Here is a 20,402-nt window from a genome sequence, read left to right as displayed (position 1 = left end):
CTCCACTGCAGCATGGTTTTCTATGGCCTTTGATTATTTTCAAAATGCGTGCATCGAACAACCAGGCATGTGCATGTATGAGCACGAATGGGAAAGCATCCATCACAGTCCTAAACTCACAGGACTGCATTTGTGCGCCGGTAGAGCTCACATGCTCCATTGCGAGGTTGTATTTCTGCTTTTTCTTATTATGTGCATGTGATTTGTTTTCACATGCACGCGTTCTGAGACTAATTAAACACCAGAATTTTCTTGTGAACCTACACAAGTTGTGTGTTCTTACCCTACGAGACTGGATCTCTTTGACGTATAAAGGCAGTAAGAATTCCGACACTCCTTCCAGTCTGACTCCTTCCTTGGTCACCCGCAGATTCCCCATACCATCCTAAAAAGGTATAAGAGAGAGAAGGTTAGTTGTTATTCAGATAATAATGACGAGTTGAGCTAAAAAAACAACAACAAAACAATAGAAATCAATTTATGCACATGGAGTTTTCTCATCTCCCCAGAGTGAGAGAATTTATTGATTTGTTTTGCTTATCTGCATTTTGATGTTTTCTAATCATCATATTTACAAATGGTGGAGAAAAAAAAAAATCTATCACTAAGGACACTCATATTACACATAGCGATACACACAGACAAAGCAAGAGGAAATTGTGAAGTACATCATACATGGTTAGAAGTTCTGAAAGGCGTCGCTTGAAAATTCATAAAAAAATAGAATAAATAAAAGCATGAATTTTTCTGTTACTTTTGATGATCAAGCTTGAACTCAGGAGTGTATATATAAAATATATCCATATGTACACATTTATTCAATTAAATGTTAATTGGACACCTAACTAGTGCAACCTATTGTAAAAAAAAAAAAAAACACAACACAAGACCACAATCTTACATCATGGGTCAGAGATGTGTTTAAAAGTCAGCTAACAAAAACTTTCTTTCCTCAGAATGCAAACCAGGTGTAACTTATTCATTCGCTTAAATCTCTATTTGCAATGATGTCGAGATACGGTGGAATATGCAGACTTAAAAAGTCAAAGCAGTCAGGTATTTTGACATCTTCATCTTGAACGGTCCAAAAAGGGTGTGCGAGTGTTGATCTTGATTTGATATTGTAGATCATCCTACGTATTTGGTGCACAAAAAAACTAACGGCATATTTTCCAAGTTCAGATATAAACTCACAGGCGAGCCTTTTAGTCCAGCTCAGCACAGATGTTATATAAGGTGGTGAATGTCCAATAAGGGATTTATAGACCAAAAGAAACAAATGTTTATCACGCCTCTGTGCAAGAGAGCACCAAACAAACTTTGTTGTTCAGAATGCAGTGGTAAGTGTCATAGGGATCTGTGGTAATGAACATGTGGGCAGAATGATAAACTGAGTCCAGGCGTTTGATAGTGGAAGCAGCGGCATGTCTGTAGAATACCAACGACAATAGAAAGACCGTCTAAAGCTGTACTTTTCCTATTCAAAGGAAGGCATGATGTGTTTCTATACAAAGTTTTTGCCACACACTTTGATACGATAAATACGAATGTGTCAGGGAATGGTGATTTTTGGCCCTGTGTTTTTGTTGTCCTCCAGGTGTCCACCAGAGGGCGTCCTGGAGGAACTCTCATTGACTGATTCCCTGCAGGTGTGTGAGCTACACACCTGCAATTCATTTGGGTCGTCACCACCTGTATAAGAGGAGCCGTCACCATTCACTCTTTGCCTGAGTGTTGCCCTACATGGCGACTTCTAGCCACCACCCGAGTGTTCCCTTCGTGTTCCTCCGAGTTTCCTCCAAGTTTCCTCCGAGCCTCCCTTCGTGCATCCCTTCGTGCCTTTTTCCGAGTGTCAGCGAGACCACCTTTACTTCGTTGAGGATTCTCCAGTGTTCCCGCTTCCCGTCTGTGTTTCCAAACCCGGGCCTTCTCCGTGGCTTCCTGGACAATCTACTCCCTACCGGTAACACCCCCGCCTCGTTTTCTTTCTCATCTTTACTATATCAATTTCTACAATAAACCTTGTTTTTGGATTCCATCTGTCCTGAGTGTCATTTCTGCATTTGGGTCAACCAGCACTAGTTATCCCGTGACAGAATGGTTTATCAAGCCAGTTACCAGGATGTTTATAGACAGTATACACTCTCAGTATTGTTGACATTCAGTGTGGACAGGTGTGGATTATTAGCATCTATATATCTTCTTTACGTCTAGCATTGTAAAGTTTTTTACCTTGGTTCAGAATCACTAAACAACTGCTTCACAAGTGCACAACAGACGAGAACCAATGTCCTCAGAAAACCCCCCAGCTATCCACAGTGCATCTAAAAGATAAGCTCTGAGGTCAGCAGTGTTCACATTCTGGACAGAGAGGACAGACGGTTTGAGAGAGGACTGAAGGCAACCAGCTATTAAACTGATTTTTAAACAGGAGAGGTAGTCTACAACACCACTTATCAGGTATTTATGATGCAGTCTTGAGATCTCTCCCCAGAGGGTTTTATCATCATCAACTCACTGAATCATCATCAGCAGCAGTTTTAGAACCGTTCAAGGCATGTGGGTCGTTAATGAACCATTAGCCATGTGAGTTGGGGGTGAAAATAAATAACTGGGACTCAGTCAGGATGGGAGTTTAGACTTCTTCAAGAACCAAGAAGAGAAATCTGGTTGCCTTTCACTGAAGCGCTCAGGGATAGAGAGAACAGGTCGCCGTGCTAATGCTAACACCATGTGAGCGGGAAGAGAACAGAGAAAGTGCGAATCTGTTCACACAGTTTAGAAACGACAACCGGATTTACTGAGAGTAAAAAGACCTCGAGTGTTTGTGAATAAGTAAACAGAGCCTCTTCCGCTAACCGCACAATCTTAGACGAGAACAAGCAGTAACCATGGTAACTACACGAGAAAGATGGCGACAGCTGTAGCCTCAAAATGCTTTCAAGGGATAAAAATTAAAAATACATGACAAATGACAAATTAGACTAAAATGAAAAAAAAAAAAAAACTAGACTGAAATAGAAAGACATCCCACAACCACACATTATCATTACAAGTCTAAGACTAAATCAAAATTAACTCTGGCAGCATTAGCAGAGCAGTGAAACTCTGCTATTCCCTGCCGGGAGGCTGCAGAGAAGCGATTGTCATCACAGCTTGGCTCGCTGTGGCACGCCTCAAGCAAACCTGCCCTGGGTGATGGTAAAACTCTAAAACTGTGGGTTTAACTGGAAGTAAAAACACTTAAAATAAACTGGAATGAAGACAAAAAGTTGTCCATTTATCAGCGTGTTTACCCATCACATGTGGACTGAAGAAAAGATTTTACTTCACAAAAATACGACACTCATGTGATTCGTCTTGCGTCATTTGATTTATCTTGTAATCGCTATTTAAAAAAAAAACAGTTTTTCAGACATACTGTTTTAAAGTCTTAGACAATTTAAGATGTGTTCAGAGCTTTTAAGAATCTCCAGACACCCACTAGTACTTATTAACATTAGTCATTGATGAGCTGTGTAATATTGATGCAGGATGGGAATATCATGTATTCACACAGGTCTGCTTCATCCACAGGCAGATCCGACTTTATAGAGAGCATAGTTAATGATCTACTGGGAATATATTTGTAATGTAAGCATGAGGATTTTCCCGAATTTATTCAACATCTAAAGCACCATAAATAACAAAACAATAGCTAAACAATTACAATGGACCACTGGATGTAACATGACAGCTCCTACCTACACTAAATCGGTATTTAGCAAAAAATATCGTACGAGTCTCGGTACGCAGCCCACGTCCCACGAGCGCTGTAGTTTTTAACGCTAACAAAACAGCTGTTGAACTTTGTCAAACCCACAAAATGCTGAAATTGTAGATTTAGCTTACAATGCAGACCAGAAAACCACCAGAAAGACATTTCAGCTTGTCAGAAAGACAGATGAAAGAAACCCCCCTGCTGAGGAAACCCATGGTGTTTTATAAGCGAGTGGAACTTGAGAAAGAAGGTGGTGTTTGGATCTCGATGGGGAGCCTCTTCGAATAAAGGGCATCGCACTAAAATCACAAATTACACATGTGACGGTAAAGCCCCTAATTATAACAGATTAATGTGGAACAGGCTTAAATGTGAACGCGTTTCGTAAACTTAACTGCATCTTGAATGTGAGAAGTTTCGAATAACTTTTATTTTCCTTGTTCACCGTTACAACAGGTGTGGTGTGAGGAATAGTGTTTATGCTATATTGTCATCCTGTAAAGTTGTGTGAGGCATACATATAGATTAGACGCCTTCCATCGCTACATTTCTGATGAGGTGACTGACTCTGTGCGATAAAAAAAAAACTGGCTTTGTGCCGGTTTATGATCAGTTATGCAGTATTTTACAGATTCCACACGAGTGAATGCTCAAAAGATTGTTGGATCAGACTTACATGGTAAGATTAAATTCCTTTCAAACAGCCATGCGGGGTATTAGGATAGTAGGGGCTCTCGCAGAGCAAAGTGGCAGCCACTGGACCATGTCAAATCGGTGCTTAGGAGAGTGACAATGGAGAGAGAGAGCATAGAAGTGTAACAGCTGCTCTGATCGTGGGCTTTGTCAGAGTTTGGTGGGGCTTCTGGGTACTGTAGTAGGTGTGTGTGTGGGGGTGGGGGGGGGTACAACTTCTACTGACGGCTGATAAGAAATCATCATAATCATCAAAAGAAATGAGTTTCCTATTGACGGGAAAATTTTTAAAAATGTAATATAGTGTTCAGGAGTTTTATGGCGACTGCAAGGTGACGCAGTTGGTAGCACTGTTGCCTCGCAGCAACAAGGTTGCCGGTGTGCGTCCCGGTGGGGGCACCGGAATCTTTCTGTGTGGAGTTTGCATGTTCTCCCCGTGCAGCGTGGGTTCTCTCCGGGTTCTCCGGTTTCCTCCCACACAGTCCAACAACATGTTGAGGTTAACTGGTGATTCTAAATTGTCCGTAGGTGTGAATGTGAGTGTGCTTGGTTGTCTGTCTCTAAGTGTAGCCCTGTGATAGACTGGTGACCTGTCCAGGGTGTCCCCTGCCTTCGCCCTGAGTCGGCTGGGATAGACTCCAGCCCCTCGCGACCCTAATGAGGATTAAGCGGTGTATAGATAATGGATGGATGGATGGAGTTTTATGGCTCAGTCCTGAAAATATTTGGAATATACAATAGAGGAGAATTCTGTCCAGAGAGAACATTTTGCTAAGTATGGTTTATAGTGCCACTGTTACTTTCTTGTACTGCTGATATTATAATGATCAACACAAGGATGCCATTGTTAGTCTGATAACCCTCTTTGACATTTTCAGGCTCAAAAAGTTGTACAGCAACTTCTTTTCAAGGGTAAAACTATAAACGCGCTTTATATATCAAGCCTATTCTGCCTTCAGTTGGAATATATGTCGCTCAGTGACAACAAATTAGTCCCGCTTCTCTGGTTTCCAGCTTTCTTTTCATGTTCCCAAATATCGATGAAACTGTCCGTGAAGACAGAAATTCTGTTCGAAGTGCTGCAGCAAATGATCATTAATTGTTAGGTGCAACAAACCAGCAGAGCCTTTCAAATTGGAAATGTACTCAACGAATGAGAGAGAGAGGGAGAGGGAGAGAGAGAGGAGAGAAATTGAGAGGATAAGACAATGAGGAAAGCAATGGGAGAGCAGGACATCTTGGGAACTCGACGAGGACTAAATCACAGAAGAAAATTGGAGCAATTTAAGAGTAAAAGCAGCGGCTGTTAAGCTCATCAACTGTGAAGGCGATGCCATTATGGAAGTGTCTGATTGTGTTCATTCTGCAGCATGTCAAAACATATAGCCAGAGTCATATAGAGCTAGCTGACAACCAGAGGAATAAAAAGTCCTGCAACAGAGACAGGTACGCCCTCCCACAGAGCTCTGGTGCAAACATCAAAACACATCTGTGACAACCTGAAGAGCTCTTCAACCTCCGAGAAGCCTTGAAAAATGGTGCCCTTGTGCATTTACAGGCAAGCGAAATGTGATCATAATAGATTTGATTTAGGTTTTTTTTTTTTAACTTGCCGCACTTTGTAATTGATAAATAACATCTATCACACTTTGCTTTTAGTGCTTAACACATTAACACATCGATGCAGAACAAAAAATTTAAATTAGAATCCTTTTACGCTAATGGGCATCCCGCAAACGAGTAGCATCGATCAATTCTATTACGAATTCGCAATCAGACCTTTGCCAGACATATGAAAGCGAGGTAGCCCAGATAGTCTAATATGGGAGTTTTAATCCCATATATCGGCCTGTATATAATCCACACACACACACACACACACGCTTACAAATGGGAGCAAAGCAATAAGAGTGTGTCAGATCGATAAGTTAAACCAGCCAGAGGTTTCCAGTGCTGTTGTTACATCTATAGTCATTATGCTGAATATACAGTGGAGCATGGGGCTTATTCAATAAGCAATAACACAACAGGCCCTGGGAACAAAGTCATTCACTCTGAAACACACATAAATACTAGTATACGGACAAGTTTCTACTTATAACATACACATAGGATGCCTCTCTAATCCCCTCCTGCCTCCCTTGCCCACTCACACTCTCCATTTCAAAAAACACAAAGACGATGTTAAAATTAACCAGGTGGTTTTATTGCACCTCACTTCCAGCCTCATTCCGATTGAACATGACGGCTTTCCCTCATTCTCTCTGCATCTGCTGCACACTGCTCATCGTTTTTTTTTTTTTTTGGTTTCATTTTCAATCCAGTATGCATTATTGGCATGAATGCCACATTAACAATACTGCCAAGGACTAGAAGAGAATAGAAATTCATCAACAGACTGGAGAAAACAAGCGAGTCCCCCCCATTCATTCATTTATCTGCCATTGTTTAGCTCTCTGTCTCGCCAAGAATCTGTTTGTCAGGGCTTTTCTCTCCCTCCATCTGTCTGTCACTTTCTCTGTGTGAAATTAGTTTTGGAAAGCAGATCAGAGGCCTAATGGCAGGTCTGGGTCCTTCTCGAATTAAAAGCACTTTGGTAATCATGTGGAAATGGAGGGATTTTTGCAGTATCTGGAATTGAGCAGGTAATAAACCTTCTGATTATTCATAATTAAATGTTACAAACTGACCTCAGTGTAGTACGGCCACCTGGACTGTGAGCAGAGGACAAAATAAATTACAGCATGAAAGTGTGTTTGACTTTATTATTTTAATCTGCAGTTGTGACTGTGGTCCTTTTATAGCTTAGATAAAAAAGCAAATTAGGCCATTTGAATTAGAGAGTTGTGTGTGATGCTGAGAAACACATGAGCAGAATTGAACTTTGGCTCAATAATACTTAAAAACTGTTGTATAGCTACATTATACATACATTAAAAGTATTAAGTCCATTTTTATTTTTTTAATTACCAGCAGAGGCCTTGGTAGTATTTTACTTTTGTCTGTGCTTCTTGAGATCTGACAAATATTGATTTTTGCTCTTGAATCACAGACTTACTCTCCATCTCTATCCAGGCTGTTCCCATTTAAATGTCAGCTGATGTTTTATTTTTTCGAAGCTTACTCGAGTCTGTTTTACCTTCCTTGTAAAGTGCCGCAGCCTCGCAGGCTGGCGGTCCATTTCAGCAAGCATCAAGCTATTTGGTGCGCTGTTATGACTGTCTCACCTTTTTTTTTAGAAACTGATTTTGGTTCTTTATTCTCTGGATGATACCGCTCCATTGTGGTGCGGATATTTCAGCGAAAAGAAATAAAAACATCTCATGCTGTGTTGGTGGATATACGCTTCGCACCGAATGGCTGTTTTTATTTCAGTCCTTTCTAAAGCAATATTCTCAACCCAAAACTGAGAATGCCTCGATCACAAGACAGTCAAATTGTTATGCAATCGCTATTTTAGCTTCATCTATGTTTCCAAACATACTTCACTGTCTCGAGTCGTGTGTTTGAGACTTTGAAGACCATCCCAATTACTAGTAATGACCCCCTATTAACAATCAGGCAGTCATAAAATTACCAAATTAGAAATGTTCACTGCATTCGAGCGACAGAAAGTGTTTTTAGACACTTGCAAAGTAGCTGTTAACAATCCCAAAGCTTAATTATTAAATTTGTATTTTGACTCCTATTGGTGCCTCAATCGCTGGTGACTATACGTCATCCATTTCCAAACATCTTGAATCTTGAAAAAGAAGTTGCATTTCATGTTTTTCAATCTTTCATCTCTTCACCATTTGCTTTTCTGGCACAGCTGCCGTTAAACGAGTTCATGCATATGTCCATTATTGGGCATCACTGAGCAACTTTTCATCCATGACACGATAACCACGCAATTACGAAACACTCATATACCAATGAAAATAAAATTAAAAAATAATAAAAAAATACCAGGGAAGGTCCACTGGGTTTTAGCTGACAGCATTACTTATCGGTGTGCCCCAGGGACTGGTCACAGGACATTGGTTATTCTGCATTTTTAAAAACTGTCTGGGTCAAAAGGTGCCTTTTATGCAGATCATAGTTTTAATTACCTCTCTGTTGCTACATAAATCCAGCCTGTCTCCAGCCTCTGCCTGGCTGTTAATGTTTTCTAGCAAGTTCTCTATAACTTTGGGCTTGTAAAACTACATTTACATAATGTATGTATGTTTTATTGTATAATAATCTACTCAAATGTATCGTTGGGTATTGTACAATATAACTCTCTTTAGCAGGTCCGCACACATACACTCACACCTCTCGTGCTGTATTGTGCCTTTTTTGTCCTTTGCTGTTTGAGTTTGGCTCAACTGAATGCATGCACGCAAAATAATTATCCACAAATTAGCCACTTTGAACACAACAACAACTAATCAGCTAATCAGAGAACAAACCTCTGCTTGGCTTTGTCTGTATGTCTGTTTCTCTTTCTCTGCCAACTGGGCTTCATTGGTAAAAAATCTACCAGCGTTTGTTTGCCAAAGAAAAGTCAACAAATCCCAGCACAATGGAAATGACTACAGACACAATAGTTTCATTATCACACATTCAGCTACATTCCCTTGCATCCCTATTTCACTTTTGTCACATTGCTGCAGTGGTGTATGGATTAACATCAGAGTCACTGATGACCCAACCTTCTATCCCATTAACATGCATGAGGGGGGTAAAATATTAGGAACACCTTTAGATGTAATGCAGTCTGGTGCACCACCGCCACTCACTATGACCTCAATAGTAACTAGAATCATCACCTTTTTAACTACATCAACAAAAACTCAAAAATAGAGGCGTAGAACTTATGACAGTATTGAATTGGATCAGCAGCCATTCATGCTAAAAACCAATCTGACCAAAATAACAGTGAATCAAACATTTATTGTTGCACACATTTGATGCTGCAGACCATACATTGCTCCAAAGACCAACACCTTCTTCATCCATACTTCTTACATTCTCACTTCTTGCATTTAGATGCCGCTAAAAAGTCCTGTTACTCCTGCTCCTGGCTGGAGTAACTGTGATCTAAATTAGGAGCCATGATCCTTTATTCAACACTGGAGCTGCCATTCTGCTTCACATGCGCTGATCTCGAGAATCGCACCTGAGGGAGGTTTTCAGAATCAATAACCCTTAAATAAAGAAGACTTTGGCATTAAGTTCAAACTCACTAATGCTACTGACTTTAAAGCAAAAGAGAGAAAGAGAAAAGAGCAGCTAAGGCAAATAAAAATATGAATATAGATGAAAGCTGTTCAAGATAGACCACACGCACACACACCACATTATCTGTGGTTTAGAATAATGAAGTGTCTTCTTGTGAATAAATAATAAATAACAGGTTGTCTGCTAGAAATGATATTGCTTGCAATATTAGAATGTTGTTGGTCCACAACTAGAAGCCATTCATGCAAGCGTGGCAAATGGAAAAACTGAAGTTATCAGCATTTGTTTGGAAAAAGCTTGGATTCAAAAACCTAACTGGATGAGCATTCCTGTGGAAGCAACATCTGGTAATGTTTTCAGTGAGATGCATAATGTTATATTTACAATACCGCTCAATTTAAATTGATTTTTACCATCAAGATCAGGCGTTAACCTGTGTTACAAACTGCCGTAGGAGTTGCTTCTATCACGTCCACTGTCAATTTAGCGAATCACTTGTCAACACTATCCAGACAGGGCATATCTTAATGCCCGATATGAAAAGGGGGGTGTGTTCGTGAGTCCCGTAAGTGCAAGGTCAATAGTTTGTGCAAGTCTGTGGACGTCCCCTTCGATAAAGTTGTTGCAGAAATAACGATGCTTTCCCCCCCCATCGTAGCGAGGTTAACCGGTAAACTGTCCCATTAGGTGGAAGCATACCGCGCGCAAGGTTATGCACACAGAACACCCACACCAATCATATACAAAGTGCAGACATGTTTATCACTGTGACTTTTAGGTTTCCAAGCATGCATTCACACACACACACACACACACACACACACACACACACGTACACCATAGACTCATGTGTCCCTGTGGTGATGGATAGGCCGGGAAAGTATTTTGCAGGCACTTCTAATATTCAGGACTGTTGTAATTTTTCACACAACCTTTTATGTCAGCCAGCAGACCCAGAGAGAGAGAGAGAGAGGGAGAGAGAGAGAGAGGGAGAGCAAGAAAGCAGTGTCACCTTTGTCTAAAAAAAAAAAAAACAGCTGGAAAAATGGCTGAAGGGATGTGCAAATTAGGAAATGCTCAAAGTGCTTTGGTCGTCCTTCGCCTTTTTGACCAGTGGGAGACACCAAAGGAGGGTCCTTGGTGAAAAAGTTGCTTTCTATAGCTTCGTTGGCTGACTGGTTTCTCAGATTAGCCCTATAGGACAGAATGTCCGCGCTGATACGTGCATTTGATCCGACAGCTGGAGGCGGAGGCGTTAGCAACCACGTAGCTACGCTGGTAATGCAGCGGGTCCCTTTTAGCTTTGCCCCGTACAGAGGCTTCAGCCCAAAGTGCCTGCAGACAATTTATTTTGTCATCTGTCCACTAACTGTTTGCATGGATGAGTGGATTCTGCTCAGCACTCCTGCCACTCTGGATTTAACATCGTCTTTTTGTGACATGTTGCAAGTGACACAAAAGACACACGAGATTTAAGCAGTCAAACTGTCAGGACTGAGATGCATCTGTAGAAATCCAATTGGACTCACATAACAGACCGCCTCCATGTGTGGTTTGGATCCAGTTTGCAAATATCTAGTTAATGTGCTTTTTTTGTTTTGTTTCTATCCACACTGTATAAAGTTAATTTGGATGCAATCTGGTTAAGAAAAAAAAAAAAACGACAGACCAGGGGTGGCAGTCTTTATCTTTCTTTCTCACTCTCCCACTTTTTATCTCTCTTCCTTGCTCCTTCCACAAACTGCAGAACCCCCCCTCGATCTTCTGGTGCTCCAGCATGCCACTAACACCGCCAGAGTCAGATTAAAGGACGGATTCCGAGATGCTTAAACCGAAATAGAAACATGTGCCATGTTGTGCAGGAAAAGTCATTTCCTGCACCAAGAATTTAAAGTGGGTTTAAGAAATTTCTGAGCTCAAATCAAGTTTCAAGTAAAGCTGTAATGCCATCAATTCTCAAAGTGGTCCGAAGCAGCCTCCAGACCCCAGGGTCAACGTCCGTAAATAAACATAAAATGCTGGCCTTGGTTGTAGGACTGGCAAAGTCATGAGTTTATCTCCACTTCAGCACGATCCTGTCGCTGTCAAACGCTTTCATTTCTTGATCATTAAGGCTGTTCAGGCCTCACAGTTCATTTTAGACACAGAAGATGCGGAAGAAACAGCAGGGAAAACGGGCTTTAACTTGTGTGTATTGGCTCCTAACCGGTGGGCAATTGCTTCCACCTGTTTACCACTTTCTCTCTTTGTAGTGTGACTCTCATCCATCTGAGTCAGCACACCCACTAAATCCAACAGCCAACAGCTACACACATAGAAATAATAATAATAGTAATAAAAAAAAAAAAAAAGGTTTCCACCACAGTAAAGAATCTGGCCTTTCTAATCAGAGACACGCCTTTATTTCGTGGTTCTCTCTCTGTTTTAAAATTAGGCATTGTTGATCTGCTCCCATATGCTGCGTTAATTTGCTGTTGCTGCCATTTGCTGTTAATGCAAACTCAGCACTTCCTCCATCTGCTTCACATTAAAACACTCTGAGCAGTTCAGGGGGTGATGCGAGACATCAACAGACAATTTCCAGCCATTAACAGTAACTTTAGACAGAGATAAAACTGTTTCTAATTACTTAGTGAGAAAGGCCGGTGTTGAAGAGGATGGAGTGATCGATGCAGTAAATAGCATATATTATATAATGTATAGGTTGATTTCTGTTTGTCTTTCTGATCATATGTATGCATTTAACTTCATCGTGGGATGTTATAGTTGGTTTTCTTAGTCAGTGTGTTGAATGCAGGAGAACTGACAGGAGCCCAAATCACCGTAGCCACATGACTGGCTCAGAGAATCCTCGACAGTAAATGGCAAGGCTGCTGGACAGCAGTAGTGACAGGGCGTCGGGGGAATTCTGATCCACGGTGGCTCTGCTTTGCAACTTATGGGGCTTAAAGGATCTACTGCTGATGTCTTGGCGATAGATACCACAGGGCACCTTCAGAGGTGGAGCTCGTGGCTTGGTGAAGTAGTTTTGGCAACACGTAAAGGATCTATAGCACCTCAGGCACGGGGTTGGTTTGGCTTTTCATAATTCAAAGTTGTTTTTTTCCTACTGAGACAGAAGCTGGTTCACCCTAAGGACAAAACACCAAGACATAAACAGAGAAACGTGGTGTACGCAGTCCAGTGCAGCGAGGAATGCCCAGATCTGTACATCGGGGAGATAAAACAACTGCTCCACAAGCGCATGGCTCAGCACAGAAGCTCCTTGGGACCACGACTCACTTGCATCTTAAGGACAAAGGACACTCTTTTGAAGACAATAATGTACAGATTTTGGCCAGAGTGGACAGATGGTTTGAGAGAGGAGTGAAAGAAACCATCTGTGTCAAACTGGAAAGACCATCCCTCAACAGAGGTGGAGGTCTGAGGCATCATCTCTCACCTGTTTACAATTCAGTCCTAAGATCTCTCCCCAAGAAGATGAAACCACATCCACACCTAGCCACAATAGACCCTAATGAACCCCATTGTGGTAGGGGAGTACTAACGACTCGCATAACGAAGGGGAGGAGCAACAAACCCCCATTTGAAACCGAAACTCAGGTGTTAGTGGCTTTAAGGATGTAAGTATCTGGATCTCCCAACTAGTCAGCCAGAACTGATGAAGCCTCTTGGATGAGAAGTGAAACGTCTTCAAGGAACTCAAGCAAGTCCAGTTGCTACGATTAAACCACGAGAATAACCACGACCTGGATGACTGAGAATCTTTACAGTCAAGAATATTCTATGAGGTGCACTAGCTCAGTTAAAACGATTGATTTATTTATTTTTTTTCAATTTCTATGCAAATGCCAGTAAATATAACGAAATAAATGATAATTATACTACTTATCGCGGAAACCAGAAAAAGGCGTTGATCCCACAGGCACCAACACAGAAATGTGCTGCCATTTTTATGTCTGCACCTGTCAGTCGGCCATAACATTACGAGTGGGCATAATAATATGTTAATTCTACTACAGGAGAGACCTGATGTTCTCTGCAATTAGGGGAAAAATTATGTGCATATATATATATCGGCATCGGTCAAAATGAGTTGGAAAGCATACATGTGATACATATTTTAAAAGACCAAGTGTCTCGTTTGGATGTACCGTAGGTTTTTTGAATCTAAATATGGAAATCGAACTTCAGTGTACATCTAATAAGGCTAGACAAGACGTTTTTTTTTTTTTTCAGTGAGGTGTCCATTTGGAAGGGAATTTCCTGTGATAATGATATAGCTACAGGGAAGAGACTGTCTGATGTGTCACGAGGACATATATTAACCTTTCTAAAATAGTGGGGTGTGGGCACAGCTGTACGTGAACAGACAGCCCTTAGTGTCCGCAAAACAGAGCGCTCGCTTGTCTCCTACCATGAGCCAGCGCTTGCGTCCTGAATCACCTCTGACTGACAAATGACAGCGAAGAGTTTCCCGCTGCTTCGGCCCCCCACCCCCCCGCTCCGCACGAACCACTCACCCACACAAATTCAAAATCACAAAAGGAAGCGGTTGACAAGTGCAGTTAACATCACCTTGTTTTCACCAACAGCTGTGTCCCACTTCACCTCTGCAGCCTGTGAGACAGTCTGAGTGACAAATGACAGCAAAGGTCTAATGCCTCTTCACACTCGCGTTCGTCTGCCTGCTTTCGCTGCTGTCACCACACTCCATCTTGTTGTGGAAAAAATAAAAAATAAATAAATAAATAAAAATAAATCTAAAATGTTATGTCAATGGAGGGAGTCGGGGAAGCAATCCTGCCTGACTTAGTGGTTACATGAAGGCTTTCCACCAGCACTTGGACAAAATAATTCAAAAACCTTTGAATGATTTTCAAGATGCTGGATGAAATATTCAAGCAGCTAAAACTTACGTTGTGGGAAGGTCACAAATGCGTTGTTTTCACATTTTTAGAACGAATGAATGACTCTGGTTGAAGTGTTGCAACAAGTTTCCTTATATATTTTTTATAACTCATTCTTTGCATGTATTTGTTTATTATTACATCTGCACTTATGTTGTTTTACAGAGCTGGTAGAAGAGTGTCCTCCATCTACGCGAGCTTTGAGTGAATGTAAGTGTGGCAGGACAAGTCTCGGGGAAATAGTGAATGACAGCTTTTGTGTTCACTTCAGTACTTCCTCCTCAGTCGCTCTGAGCTGTAAAGCATGGACTAAGACGTAGTCGGAAATAGAATGAAACACTCATGTCAGAAGGAGAAACAGTTTCATATCTGTTGGATCAAACTTCTACTCTGTCCTCACCGCTGTGTTACATGAATGCACTTTTTCCAACAATTATTTATTGAGTTTACAACCGTTTTTAAACAATCAGTTGTAAAGTGGTGAAGACAAAGAAATAAATTGATTAGAGACAATCATAATGAAGCTTATGCTGATGTTTTATATGAAAGGTCCATTCACTAACATTCTGTCTCCATTCCTCTCCATGAATCTACTCCTGCTCTGCTCATTTCGTCACTTCCGTTTTCCCATGCTGTCGAGATCACTCTTACCGTCACTACTCTTCTCAAATAGTCTATCTCCCCTCATTTTCCTGAACCAATCCGCCCCTCGATCCTGTTCCTTAACTTCACTGTAATTTTGTCACTGTTTCTTCCAGGCAGCTGTTCGTTCATCCCTCCTCCTCCTCCTCCTCCTCCCCGTCGCCACCTCATCCGGTTTGCCTGGGGTTTCTCCATCAGCCATCTGCTGAGTTTGCCCCACCACCACCAGCGCCTGGACTCCAGGGGGTCCAGTCCTCATCTTCTATTCTCAGGTGGGACTTCGCTCTATGATGCTGCTTCTCACCGGAGTCTAACTACCAAAACACTTTGATCTGGGATTCTCGTTTTTCTGCAATAAACTGTTGCTCTCCAGGTTCTTATGATGTCTCCTTATTGAACTGTTGGTTAGAGTTTCATTTAGATTTGAACAGGCAGCATCGTAGGCCAAAAAGAAACAACAAATCACTTTGCGTCAGTTTGTTTTAAGAGTAATGACGTAAAGCTTTAAACACTTCTTATATTGAAGGACCAAGTTATGACTTCCTTCCTTTCATAGTGCATGGGGACCAAAGCTGTAGCCATTTAGAGGGAGTTGCCAAAGTCTCTGGCAGCTCAACAGTTTTTGTTCTGTTTTGTTTTTCTTTTATATTAAAATGGGAGGCAAAGTCTAAGTGGTAAAAGCACGTACTGTCTGATTCCACAGTCTCTCAAGTTTCAAGGGTACACATTATGAGAGCAACACGCAAATCCCAATAGTAATTCAGCCCACACATTCATGTTCTGCATTAGCTAAACAGTCTGAACAGGGCTATTTAAAAGGTGACAAGTGAGATTGCTAATACCGACTCGCTGGTATTCAGCAAGGTTTGCAGCCATTTGTTTGCCTTCCTAACACAAGGATCACATTTAATCCACCGTGCATCCATGTCACGGAAACACTGCGTGGAGTGTGCTACATGAGGATTTGTGCAGCACATGCATATTAAGAATGGACTGATGTGAAGCATTTGCAAGGTGTTATGATATACAATCCAATCTCACGTTAAACATTTCCCCACAAAAATCCTTCAAATAACAGACGACCTATCACTGCTACATTCAATTCAAAGGAAAACCGCAATACAGCAATCCATCAGCAACAAAAAGGATATATCAGTAATGAATTTTCACCGATAAAAAAAGAGAACTTCCTTTGAAGAGTTTGCTACAACTGTGATTCAATGCCAGCAGACAGCTGACATCCTGACTTTTATTCAACAATTTCAGGGCCTTAAATTGCTGCACTAACTCTGACACTGCTTACAATTGATGTCTAAATGAAACCCAAAGCATTTTCAAACTGACTTAGGTAAGTAACAATCCTCCTTTCTTTGTTGCTTTCTTCATTTGTTATCTTTCAACACAGCAAATAAGTTGACACAGATCTCTCCTTAGTCTTATAATGTTTCTTACAGTGTGCCCCAAGTTGAGCCAGGAGTGCAAAACTTCAGTGAGGGTGCCAGGCAGGGGCGATGCCTGCTTTTAAATCTGCTGGCATGACGTCAATCCCTCTCCCCCAACACCTGTGGAGACTAATAATATTTTCAGCAGAGTCTGCACAAGAGAAGATGCCTCAGGGCCAAAGTACTGTAGGGAATGTTAGTCAAAATCCCAAAATGCAAAACATGACCACGAACCGCTAGAACTTGTGGTTTGAGCATGTCGACTTACCGCTGAAAGCCTGTCTGCAGCTGAGCGCAAGCTCATGCAAGTCTTTGAATGTTAAATAAAGATGAGGCAACGACTGCTGTGGATCAAAGTCTTTTATCTTATATACTCTATACAGTCGTCCTCTTGCTATATATGCATTTTCTACCAATGTACGAGCCAGAAAAATTCTTAAAATAAACCCGTGTTTGTCAGAAATCACAAGGATTGCTGTTGTTTACAACTTCACCAAAAGTTCAACTGTGATCAGCAAGTCATGTCCACTTTATCCTGTCATCTATGTAAGGGGATATCCACACCAACAGGTCAGGGACAATAACTGGGGATATGTAAAATTCAACTAATGAGATGTAGGACAATACCTGTTCTAAGTGTGAGCTTTACTATATTAATTTTACACTGCTGTCTTTGATGCACTGGCTTTAAATGTTGATCCCCACCTGAATCTGATTAGGTAGTAATATACCCGATGTTGGCTTTACAATATTCTTGGTATACAGTGCCCTTTTATTTGATTTTATGTACAAATAAAGACTCTTGAATGTCAAAGAGAAAACCCAACGAAACTCAACACACGTGCAGCCAATTAGTGCTCGATGTCACACAGTTAGTGGAATGTACAATGTCTGAGTGCAGCGAATGCGCCTCAAGTGATTGTAGTATTAAGACACCTGTATCCGGAAGGTCCAGTCACTGGTGAATCAGTAACCCTGGTTATAACTACACCGTGAAGATAAAAGAACACTCCAAGCAACTCTTTGATAAGGTTATTAAAAAGCACAAGTCAGGGGGATGGATACAAGAAAATTTCCAAGTGACTGAATATCCTTTTGGAGTACTGCTGAATCCATCATGAAGAAATTCAGGGAATATGGTGTATGAATAAATCTGCCTAGAGCAGGCCATCAAAAAAAAGTGACTGTGCAAGAAAAAGACCGGTGAGGGAGGCCACCAAGACTGAGACGGGAGAGACGGCACCTGCAACAACTGCTGCTCATGTTCCTTACCAATCAAAGTAGAGTGGAAAAGAGAAAGCTCATATTAAATCTGGACTAGAATGTCCCAGAGGGCATGTGAGAGACAACTCTTTAGTCTGTTGAGACCAAACTTGAGCTTTCGGGCCATCAGACGAGACACTATATTTGGCGCACACCAAACACGGCACATCATCACAAACACACCTTGCACAATGTGAAGCATGGTGGTGGCAGCATTATGATGTGGGGTTACTACTCACCAGTGGAGGGCTTGTCAAAGTAAAGAGTAAAACGATTGCTTGAAGGTATAGAAAAATCCTGTAGGATAACCTGAGAAATTGTTTAACCTTACTTTCACCTTGCTATGTTAAGTGCTGTGAGATGACATATATTGTGTACAAATGAAATTGAACTAAATTGAATTTAAAGAAAATAAATGTTTTGGAGTGGCAGAGTCAGGACCAATCCAGTTGAGAATTCATGTTTGGAATTGAAATAGGCTGTTCAGTTGTGATCCCCTTGCCACTTGACAGTTTTGTAAAGAAAAATAGGGTAAAACTGCTTTGTCCAGATGTGCGATGTTGATTGAGAGCCATCCACACAGGATGTACACTGTAATTGTGCATCTACTGAATAGCAACTTACAGAAGGTGAATACTTTTGCAATCCCTTATTATATATTTAAGACATTAACATGTCTACTTTGTAATTTCTTACCAAAAATATCAAATTATATCGACCGTAATTCAATGTCAGAAAGCAAGAAAAAAAGGAGAAAATGTCTGATGGAGGCAAAAAAATCTTTTTATAGGCACTATACATGTGGTGTGGTGCTGTATGCCATGCATTATATTAGGAAAACTGGAACCTCATCTATCCACCGCCTGGAGCTACACAGCCACCTCTGCCCAAAGCCAACACTATGTCATATCTAATCAACTCTCACCCACTCACTACAGCAAAGGCAGAATGCAGAAGTAAAACTCTGTAATTTGCCTTTGTGGCTTCGAGTGAGGCTTTATACGGTAAGAACCACAACCAAAACTGAGCATGTATCAAAACATAACGCTGTGCATTTAAAGTAAGAACAAAACTTTACACGTCAACCATATTTCCATCGTGTTTGTATTGCAATGACTAGTGCTGCACTGACTTTGCCCCACCACCTTGAATGTATCATTAGGGACTGGCATGTCATGATACCTGACTTAATGCGCTCCGAGCCGGTGTATCTGTCTGCATTACTTATGCATAGAGTGGAAAAATAACCCAGGTGACCCAGCATCCAGCCTATCCCTGCTACCCGATATGTGACTGGTTTAATGGGTTGCGGGTGACAGATCATCACTGTTGGATCCCGTGGCCACCAGCTCCCCTGTCTGCCAATCACTTGCCTCCGAAGAGCACCCACATAGAGAGTACGTCTTCTTCCACTGTTGGGATTGTTTCTGAGTGACAAGCATAACAAAAATACATCTGCTTTCATCCATGGAGGCTATATTGATCCACTGTTGGCAAACAGGCAGAAAATAAAGGGACAAAGTTAAGTATTTTACTGTCTGTGATGCTTCAGATTTTTGAGTGACACATTGAGTAACAAGTGACAAAACATGTCTGTCTTCATCCATCATCCATCCATTTCTGTCCTTCCTTACTTTCTTTCCTGCCCACTGTTTGCAACTGCCATTTTTTTTCCCACCCAACTGTCTGAAAAGCTCCTTTGTCTGTCTCCAGTGCTATATACATAGCTATAATAAGATGTGAAAGAAGAGGGTGAGAAAACAGAATAATGTGCCGTGTAACGGACATATTTGTCAACAAATATTCATTATTAAAGGCATGTAGTGGTAATGTATGCCCAATTTACTCCATGCATGCTATGTGAGTTTACTACAAAGTAACAAAAATAGTATGTGACACCGGCTTTCTTGAGTGACAAGCGAATGTTCATGTGGCTTAAATCCCATGCCAACTACTTGGTCACTTTTCTGCCTGGAAATGATATGACCTGAATACCAAACAGAGTGGAAACATGACTTGCTACACTGCTGACGGATAAGTAACAGTAGATGCTAGTGTGTGCCTGTCTGTGTAAAAAAAATCAGGACGTATTACTTGTCCGTGCATATGTCCTTCAACTTGTGTTACGGACAGACGAGAACTAATCTGAAGTGACAGCGTTCGGTGTGCTCAGGTCGTAACAGAAAATGTTGTGTTAGAACCTGTTAGGTTGATACAAGACCAAGAAAGTAGACTAAGGCGGGGCATGATGTTTCAATGCGTTTGGGCCTTTGGTTTACGCATAAACGAAGCTACAAGTCACAGAAAATTATCATATCTGAAAACTCTGGCCGAAGTGGAGATTTGGAAAAACTCCGTCTTTACGTTTGCATGTAGACAGGAGGAGACGGGCGTTTGAGGTCACAGTATGCGACAAAAGCGTCATCAGCGTCATATGTGAGCGACCCATGTTTACAATTTGGCTACTGCGATAGAAATGGATGCTGT

At 41.3% G+C, this 20,402-nt stretch overlaps 1 protein-coding gene across 1 annotated transcript in view; it reads right to left on the bottom strand.

The window, feature by feature from the left end:
- LOC103358336 (zeta-sarcoglycan) overlaps positions 1-20,402 on the bottom strand; it is a 169,547-nt gene that overhangs the window by 119,420 nt on the left and 29,725 nt on the right. The window contains exon 2 of the mRNA XM_008283262.1: positions 284-385. Coding sequence (XP_008281484.1) covers positions 284-385 — 102 coding nt within the window. The remainder of the gene's footprint in view (positions 1-283; positions 386-20,402) is intronic.

The sequence above is a fragment of the Stegastes partitus genome, unplaced genomic scaffold (assembly GCF_000690725.1).
Source record: "Stegastes partitus isolate 25-593 unplaced genomic scaffold, Stegastes_partitus-1.0.2 Scaffold304, whole genome shotgun sequence".
Classification (NCBI taxonomy): Eukaryota; Metazoa; Chordata; class Actinopteri; family Pomacentridae; genus Stegastes; species Stegastes partitus.
This window is presented reverse-complemented; position numbering and strand designations above follow the sequence as displayed.